The sequence below is a fragment of the Podarcis liolepis genome (assembly GCF_965112155.1).
Source record: "Podarcis liolepis genome assembly, chromosome: 1".
NCBI classification, from domain to species: Eukaryota; Metazoa; Chordata; class Lepidosauria; order Squamata; family Lacertidae; genus Podarcis; species Podarcis liolepis.
This window is the reverse complement of record NC_139554.1, coordinates 57,070,521-57,080,356: the sequence shown is the minus strand read 5'-3', so window position 1 is coordinate 57,080,356 and position 9,836 is coordinate 57,070,521. Positions and strand designations below refer to the sequence as shown.

General features: G+C 40.7%; 1 protein-coding gene across 26 annotated transcripts in view; it reads left to right on the top strand.

Annotated features, from left to right (window-relative positions):
- Positions 1-9,575: 9,575 nt before the first annotated feature.
- The window catches only part of CD44 (CD44 molecule (IN blood group)), a 73,266-nt gene continuing 73,005 nt past the window's right edge, over positions 9,576-9,836 (top strand). For 13 of the 26 annotated variants that reach the window (XM_083462697.1, XM_083462689.1, XM_083462713.1 and 10 more), the window contains exon 1: positions 9,577-9,834. In XM_083462697.1, coding sequence (XP_083318823.1) covers positions 9,768-9,834 — 67 coding nt within the window. In that variant the 5' untranslated portion in view covers positions 9,577-9,767. Of the gene's footprint in view, positions 9,835-9,836 lie in introns of all 26 variants that reach the window. The other 13 variants (XM_083462706.1, XM_083462705.1, XM_083462704.1 and 10 more) reach the window with 2 other exon arrangements.

Genomic DNA, 9,836 nt, shown 5'->3' with positions numbered 1-9,836 from the left:
ATGTTGCTCAGTAACAGAACACTTGATTTGTCTCCAGAAGGTTAGAAAATTAGGTTTGCAGAGATTACCATAGAAATTAGGGTGGGAGATTTATCTGTCAATGTATGGACATCTAGGGTGATTAAAAGCAATACGTACCTTGAATAGTGCCTAGTTTCTCTTCTGGTTTCTTCCAGACTCTGTGTTTGTTTCTTCCAGCTTTTGTTTTTGTTTTTGCCCCCTGACTAGACCTTGATCCCATGAGACGTCTTGACCCTGAATTACAGCTCTTGGCCTTACATTAGGTTTGATTTATTCTCATAGGTGCCTGTTCTGTTTCGGAACACCTGGTGCTGCCGCTGACTCAGCTGACCTTTAACCAACCTTGTCTACACCATTCATCTTGACATTATACATACACACAGAGCTAAGGTGCAGACTCTGTACATAAATAGCAGAATTCTTTCCATGTAAATTTGCTGTTGCGAAATCAATGACAATTCATAACGTATCTGTGGTATTGCTGGGTATCAATGAACATTTCGGACAATTCATTATCTCTCTAAATTTTGGCTTACAGGTTTCAATAAAACAATATAAAGTAGCAGTCACGAAAGCACATATTAGAATAGTAACAAAGAAACAGTACATAAAAAACAACTTGTCAAGAGAAGCATCAAAATGAATCATATTCAGCACAGCAGCAAAATGCTGAACTGAAATAAACATGTCTTAACTGCCCTGTGAAAGGAGCAGTGATTGAACCAGTAAATCTCCCCTATGGAAAGCAGTTTATTGTCTAAACACCACTACCCAAAATTGTATACAAGGATTTAGGATTTAGAAGCCGATGCTAGCGATTCAGTCCCAGTTCATAAGCTCCTTTGCATGGTTCACCTCCTTGTATACTACTAAAAAGGTAAAGGTAAAGGGCCCCTGGATGGTTAAGTTCAGCCAAAGGTGACTGGGGTTGTGGCGCTCATCTCGCTTTCAGGCTGAGGGATCCAGCATTTGTCCACAGACAGCTTTCTGGGTCATGTGGCCAGTATGAATAAACTGCTTCTGGCGCAACAGAACACTGTGACAGAAGCCAGAGAGCATGGAAATGCCTTTTACCTTTCCGCCACAGTGGTACCGATTTATCTACTTGCACTGGTGTGCTTTCAAACTGCTAGGTTGGCAGGAGCTGGGACAGAGCAACGGGAGCTCACTCAGTCACGAGGATTTGAACCACCAACCTCCCGATCAGCAAGCCCAAGAGGCTCAGTGGTTTAGACCACAGCATCTGCTTCCCTTGTATACTACTATGCTAGTGATGTCACATGCTTTATGTGAAGGTCCAATTGCACACAAGCCCTGTTTTGTCTTATATCTTTCAAATAGAGGGAACGGAAGAACAATGGTGTCAACAGGTCTTTGCATGATCAGGTGTGTGGAAGCTTCAGCTCATATATTAGGTCATCTATATGGTGGACAAAAGGTAAACACATTCCTTCCATTACCTGAAAGATCAGGTAATGTACAGTAACCTGAGATTCTGTGTTTCTGTCACCAGTTATAACATTTATTTTCTAGCCAGGGATTCAAAAGTTTGGTGTTGGCTTTGTTTTCACTATCTTGAAATGTTAGTGCTGGCCGAGTACTTGACTGTTTTTCAGAACAAAGAATGTAATAATAATTTTTCTGGGTTATGAGGTTTTGTATTTGTAGGGTGTTTATGTGTGTGCATATATGTGCATTAACAGTTTGCTTTGAATTCATCATGGGAAAGGGATATAAGTGAAAGGGCCTTTTCAGTTGTGGCTCCTTGTTACGGAACACCCTCCCTAGTGAGGTCTACCTGGCATCTTTGTTGACATCTTTTCAGCCAGGTAGAAACTTACCCTTTTCCCAGGCTTTTGGTGGACTATAATGCTGTTATCTGCTCTTAGTGGGCTGTTGAAGTTTTCTTCTTCTTCTGCTGCTGCTGCTATGAAAAATTGCCTTGTGTATTTTTTATGACCTGTGTGTATTTTTGTGTCAATGTGTTTCTATTATAATGTGTTTTTATTTCTGCTTATGTTCAAAATCTCTTGGAGATGCATTTTGTAACAAGTAACCGAAAACACTTATTATTAATAATAATGATTCCAATTCATGTTATATTTCCTTCTCAGTGCATAACTTAAAATTTAGGAGATTTGCCTGTATAGAAAAGGCAGACTGTTGATTTTTATTCTGGAAAAGAATGGTTATTTATTTTCTTTTTTAAAAATATTGTATTGGTTTTTCAAAATAACATGGCATAGTGATCTCCCCCCGCAATCCCTTCCCACATGCTCTAAACAAAGGATGATGGTGCATTTCTGAAATCTTTTGCAGATTTCAGAAACTCAGATCAATAGATAGATGATAGATAGATGATAGACACACACAAGCATGAACAAAAAAGGGCTAGTTGTTTTCCTTGTACCAACATTCTTAGTAAAAAAAAAATTACATATTCAAATTCTTTTTTAAAATCTTATTCTGTCCATCACATGAGTCACTTGTGTTTTATTTAACTCAACGCTGGATGTAACCAGTTATTACCTGAGTCAGTGGAAACAAGTGGATGTCTATTATTTTCTCTAAACATACAATGTTATTCGTTTGCTTCCCTCCTACACTGGGGTCACATGCTGAAGATCTGATACAGTGCCTGTTTCTACACAACCTGTGTATAGTCTAGCGAAGTGTTATAACGAAAACAAGGGGGCTGAATGATCATTCTTGCATTCTTTGGCACGTGGCATAAACAAAGCTGTATTGGTTAATGGAGTTGCACCCAGTCATACTGTATAATCAGTAAAAGACACACATGGATCTAGGAAGAATTTACTTCCTCTGGCTTTGTTTTTTGTACGAATATACTTCAGCTTCAGGTTGCTTTGGATTTCAGCAGGTAACCAAAAGTCTTTTCTTTGTCTCCAGCATCCAACACCCCCCCCCCCAAGCATTAAAGTCCATTTCTCCTGTGGAGCTTTTTTTGGTTTTAACCCCTTTTTTCTACTTACCAACTGAAACAAAGCTTAACGTTGCAGTCCTTTGCACACTTCCTTGAGAGTAAGGCTGTTTAAAAGGCCCTGTTTAATCTGCACGTGTGTGCTTCATCCACTGGTTTGAAAAGTGGTGTTTACATGAAGTTAGCCACAATCCTTATCTCACTGGTTCTTGACCCACTCTCAGTGGTTATGTGGTCCCCAAGAGATGACAAATGTGTTCCTTGAGGAAGGGGGAGGGGGAACTTGCCCACTGCTGTTAGAGTTTCATTTTAGATTTTTGTGTGACAGGTTCAAAGCAATTGCTGGGGGAAAGAGGGGTAAGTCAGGGGTTTCTCTGAGGACCTACAGCAGAAAACACATTTTATTTCTGCACTATATAGTAATCTAGTCAGTTTCTCCATAATAGATTTTGGATTGCTTCATGTATTACCATTTTGTTCTTTGGCTGGGAGCCAATGCTTGTGTACAAAATAAAAGTACACAGTGCCATTCATGAATGATGTTTACAAGAGGAAATAATGACTTTGTTTCCAAAATGCATATAACGTCCAACCATCCAACAATGAGTCCAACTATTGGTTCTTTTAACCCAGTTCCGTGTCTGTGACTGGCAGTTTCTCAGAAGGTTCTCCAGCAGTTTCTTTGCCATTCTGCTATTGATTGATTGATTGATATTTCTATACTGCTTTTCATTCAAATGAATCCCAAAGTGGCTTACAAAAAATAATTAACATTAGTGTAACAGAACATCACAAATACAGCATAAATCATATAGAATAATTAGCAAATTGTCTGTAAAGCAGTTACAAACCATGAATAAAGCAATTACCATCTATGAAACACTAATACCGGTAATAAAAAACCTAAAAATAAGCTAAACATTAGAATTACACCAAAAATCATATTATAGGATTCACAAAGTACTATATCATTCATGATCTTGAAAATAATATTAACAACATTAAGAAAATAGCAACCCGGAAACTAAGCCCTGTTGAATTTGTACACATACTCTCCCTGCTGTCATGACTCACGGTTGTTTCACGGGAGCAGTTACTCTACATGTAAAGCACAAACTCTGCTTGGCAAGTAGAAGGTACTAAATGATGGCTTCAGCAAATAACATGAAAGCAGCATGTGGAAAAGGATGTCGTTGACAGGCAACGATAATAAGTTACAGTTACAATGCAATCCTCTGTGCGTTTGGAGGTAAGTACCATTGTGTTGAACAGACTTACATTCCAGGGAAATGTGTCCAGGATTATCGTATTGCTGTGAAAGCCTATATGTGTTTTCAGGAATTTAATGGGATTTACTCCCTGGTAACAATTGCAGCCTGATACACGGGTGTCATTTATCAGTTCTGCTGTGCATGCATGCTTATTAATTTCTTGAGAACACCATTTACAAACATAAAGTAGTCCATCGTAAGGGATGCGACAGTAGGCAATTGAGGCAGTGGCAAAATGCCTTTGCATATGTGCTGAGTTTGTAAGCTGCGTGAGATGGCCAGAGAACCATCCTTTGGCCCACACTTCATTACACTGAAAGGAAATTTAAAGGGGTGGTATAAGAACAGCTCTTGAAATGGTTTCCTCCAGTATTAATTGCAAACTCAGTAAGCTCGGTAAGAAAGGAAACTGGAAGATGTGGAGGTTGTGCAGGATTATTGCTTGTTTCCCTTTTTGAACATAAACTACTGGAGGCCATTGTTCACCTCCTTGCTGCTCTGCAGGACACAGGCCATAAATTACACGTGGGAACAAAGTGGTTGGCAGGAGTAGAAATGGATGCCTGGCTTTCCAATAGACTTCTCTGCCTTCAAGCAAACAAAACGGACTGTCTGGCTCAAACCAGCTCAGAGCACACATTCTGTTATGGAAGGCTTTTGGCGCCACAAAGAAAGGGCATTTTTGCTGTGGCATGCAAACCGTTAGGGGAGAAAATAAAATCTAGGCACAGAGAAAAACAACAAAAGAAGCACCAATCTGGGTTCATTTGCAGATGTGAACAAACCTAATATAGGAAGCAGGCCAGACGCTCATGAAATTGGCAAGCAGTGCCATGGCAGAGTAATCTAGCGAGAGTTGCTTGCACAAAACTACCCTCTTCCCATATGCTAAGCCTGTATTTTAGGACAGCCACATTTGCCAAAAAGGAAGAACAGCACCACCAAAAAAAGAGGGTGAAAGAGAACACAGATTTACATAGAATTTGCATATTATATGTATAGATGCTGATTTAGAAGAAATGCTGTCATTTAGATGGAACTACAATACATCTTCTCACCATATTGAGGAAGATTTTTGACTAGTTGACTGTGTACCTCCTGTCAAGGTGCTAACTCTTGTTGAGTAACATCAATCTTCTTACTGGCCTTTATTTTTAAACTGAACTTGGACCAAGCAACCCTTCAAATGAAGGCAGATGTCCATCCTAGTATACCTACACTGCATATTTCAGACGCTTCTTTGTGTTCGTGTTTTATTATTTTCACCAACATGTATGAAGTTTTACATAGATATAAATCTAAACAAATTTGAAATAAAAAACATTCAAAATCTCAGGAATCAATAAAAATGGATGCCAGCTAGAAGCTACTGGACAAAATTTATTATCAAAACCATTGCATTCTTTATTTTCTAGGGAGTTATAAACATTTATATGTTCTGGGCCTTGGTGGGGAGGGGGGAATGAAGTCATATCTGGTACGATCATTATTAATGCATCCTTTTTAGTCACAGTAAAATTCTTAGGTACACTTAGGTCCTGAAAGGTGATCTTTGGAAACAAAAACAAAATCCCACCTTGTATTCCCCCCCTTTTTGTAATTGTTATGTATTGGAAATCAATAAAACTGTATATATGTATTTACATTTACATTTTACATTTATTGAATTTACATACCACTCTATACCTGGAGATCTCAGGGCGGTTCACAGAACAAAACTATATGTAAAAAAAACTACATGTAGTTTTTTAAAAAGTGATATTTGGGTACCTTTTACACCTGCTTGCATATAGGCAGTCCAATTGTCAACAACCTGATGAATGCTGGGTCAGTTCCCTCTCAAGTTTGACATGTTCCGTGCAAGAGAGTCAAGCTATGTGCAGACAGGACTTTGAGTTTCTAATAACTAGAGTGCATTTCTTCTTTCAGTTATTATTTGCCTGGAACAGAATTTATACCAGGACTGGATTTTTACACCATAACTTACAAATTCCAGATTTATCAAGATCATTGTGCTGAGGAAGCTGTCCATGCATGGCACTTGCATGCTTCCCCTGTAAAGAGACCCCCGACTGATAGGTCCAGTCATGGATGACTCTGGAGTTGCGGTGCTCATCTCACTTTATTGGCCGACGTACAGCTTCCGGGTCATGTGGCCAGCATGACTAAGCCATTCCTGGCGAACCAGAGCAGCACACGGAAACGCTGTTTATCTTCCTGCCAGAGTGGTACCTATTTATCTACTTGCACTTGATGTGCTTTTGAACTGCTAGGTGGTCAGGAGCAGGGACCGAACAACGGGAGTTCACCCCGTCGTGGTGAATCGAACTGCCAACCTTCTGATTGGCAAGCCCTAGGCTCTGTGGTTTAACCCACAGTGCCACCCACGTATGTAGTGCATATATAGTGAGAGGTAAATTTTAGGTTTGGGGGCAATTATTATTATTATTATTATTATTATTATTATTATTATTATTTATTCAACTTTTCAACTTATACACCGCCCTATACCTGGAGGTCTTAATTTTGATTGAGAAAACGGCACAAATGAGCTTTATATGCATCAGGTTCTTCTGCAGCTTTATTTTTAAAAATTTAAAGACCCCCAAACATGGGCTATGTGATCACAGATCTTTCACATCATGTTTACTTTTACCTTGATAGGAACTCACATCTGAACTCGCTTTGAACCTTCAAATGATTTCAAGGATAATACAGCCCCAACGCCTGTCCTTAGCCTACGTCAATAGTAATGGAAGAAGTACAGAAATTCTGATTTATGCTGTCTGGATCAATTGTTCTCAGCTCGAGGGTAACTTCAGATATGATGCAAAAATTAGGCTAGAGGATACATGAGTAACTAACGTTTCCTCTTTTGGGAGGGCTCTTTTAGGTGTAACATCTGTAGTGGATTATGGCACATATCTACCTAAAGAAATATATGTGGCTGTGTACACACTAGCCAGGTTTGTAACACCATTTATTTCATTTCATTTTTATTTTTGCTGAGTCTGGAATTGCTTATGCTTGTCCTCAACATGTTGCATTCAATCTAGATTGATGTTAGATTGTACTATCTACAAGGGTAGCTGTGGTTACCTGGTGTGCATTTGAAAGCTGCCCCTTGATTGGATGATCCATGCCTTTTCGTCTCTGCACATGCCCTGAGTGAATGAAGGCAGCAATCTTGGTATCTGCCCACCCACAACATTGTTGCAGTCTGAACCCACATACATGTTCAAGCACTCATATACACACTGCTGAGGGGTTTAGGATCTTTGGCTGGAGTTGTGAAGTGTGCCTGTTATGAATATGCGGTAACCCTAAACCTTATGCCAAAAGAACTTTTCACACCAAAGGAATAAAAAAAGCTTGGCTTATTATATGAAATACAAGAGACAGAATATATAAATGTTTCTTCGGACTGCACAGTTACAGTTTAAGGAGGCAGCAACTCCTACAACACACACACACACACACCCTTGATCTGAAGGGTGAAAGATTCCCTATGCTGAAGAGCCTACAGAAATGTGGGTGTGGCAATTTTGCCAGCAGGGCCCCTGCTAAGAGCAAGACATGAGAAGGAAGAATATATCTGTCCTTAAAGTGAAGCAGGTGTGTGTGCTGTTACCTTGGAGCTAGGATTGTTAGCTAACTACTGGGAATGTTGGGGTTCTTAGCTCATGCCTCCAAGGGGGGCAGGTACGGGCTTTGAGACGAGCAATTGCTGCCTCCCCCCCCATTTCCTGCCTGTTTCTCACCTTGCTCATCCTAGTGAGAAATGGCTAAAAACTGTCTGCCATCCTGTTTGCTTCTCACTCTCTGTGTTTTGCTTAACAAAAGGGCAGAAGAAGTGTGATAGCGAGCAGTTAACTGAACCTGGCCATCTCTTTGTCTGCCTCCTGTACCACCATTAGCTTGAAGGTCTTGTCAGGAGTTTGAACTGCTAGCAACTGGATTTGCATGTATTGACCTTCTCAAGGTGTGAAGTGTTTTCCAGAGAGGAGTCCAGTACCAGGTTTGTACCAAGTTAGGATGGAGAACTGCATGTCATGATTAAATTATGTCAATCTTATTCTCATGCCATGATCTACAGAGATAAACCATGTCGTAAGTTCAGATTCACTTACAGTGGTACCTCGAGTTAAGTACTTAATTCGTTCCGGAGCTCCGTTCTTAACCTGAAACTGTTCTTAACCTGAAGCACCACTTTAGCTAATGGGGCCTCCTGCTGCCACCATGCTGCCGGAGCACGATTTCTGTTCTTATCCTAAAGCAAAGTTCTTAACCTGAAGCACTATTTCTGGGTTAGTGGAGTCTGTAACCTGAAGCATATGTAACCTGAAGCGTATGTAACCCGAGGTACCACTGTACTTCAGTTCACAATGTCATTGGGCAGGTGTGGATACCCTTCCAGCACCTCCAATGCAATGTTTTCAAATGGACACACTGTAGGGTAATGCGAACTCAATGCAATGGAATCAGTTTTTAGTTTCAGAATGAAGCTAGTTGCTCAAGAAGCCTTTTCAGAGAGTCTAGATCAGGCATTCCCAAACTCGGCCCTCCAGCTGTTTTGGGACTACAACTCCCATCATCCCTAGCTAACAGGACCAATGGTCAGGGATGATGGGAACTGTAGTCTCAAAACAGCTGGGAGGCCAAGTTTGGGGATGCCTGGTCTAGATTGTGTGTGAACCACATGGGGGAGGGTACTCAGTATCCATCGATTCTAGAACAACATGTGTGAGAGGTACCCACTTCTGGAGCATGCACATTTCACCATGGGTTTGATGTGCTGATGTTCACTTTGGATTTTAGCCTCCACAGAGCCCAAAAGTAGAAATGATGGAAAAGTGGCCTCCCTCTCCCCTTGCTCACTTCTGTGAAATGTGCAAGCAGCTCTTAGCAGAACATTAAAAATAAAATTATATGCTCTTATGTCTTATGCGGAAGTGAATGGATCGGGATTACTGGCAAACCTACAGAGAAATGTCGTTCTTTGTTTTAACTCTCTACCTTGTGCTGTCAATTCACAAGGAAAAATATATATATTAAAACGGACGGACGTACTTCTAAAGCCTCAGTTATTCCGGATCTTTTGTATAGACTTTAGGTCTTTGAGGGCAGCGTCTCTCCTCCTTGCTAAGCATGAAGAATTGCAGACAATTCCCAGCACAGCTGCTCCAGTAAGGCTTCCCTGTGATGAGTAAAAGACATTTGGAGCCTCCACTAATTGCTGCTGGTAACTGCTTACTCATAAGTAGTAGCCTTCTCCCCTCCCCTTTTTTGCCTAGTCACTTTTGTTTCAAGATGGGTGTGACTTTTGATTCCGCTCCCCTCCCTGTTGTGTCACTCCTTCAGTTACTTTGAATTGGAATAAAAACTGCAGCAAACTTCCGACGCTGCCTCTCCGTGCAGACTTTACAAGACCTGGGACCTTTTTTCTCCTTCCTTTTGCTTCCCGCCCCTCCTTTGTGCAGGCAGGGAGAGAGGAGCTCCTTGACTTTTACACATTAACTCGAAGAGAGGAAACAATGGCCAAGGTCTGGTTGGGTGCAGCTGTTGGATTTTACTTGTTGCAGCTTTCTTTAGCCCGGATAGGT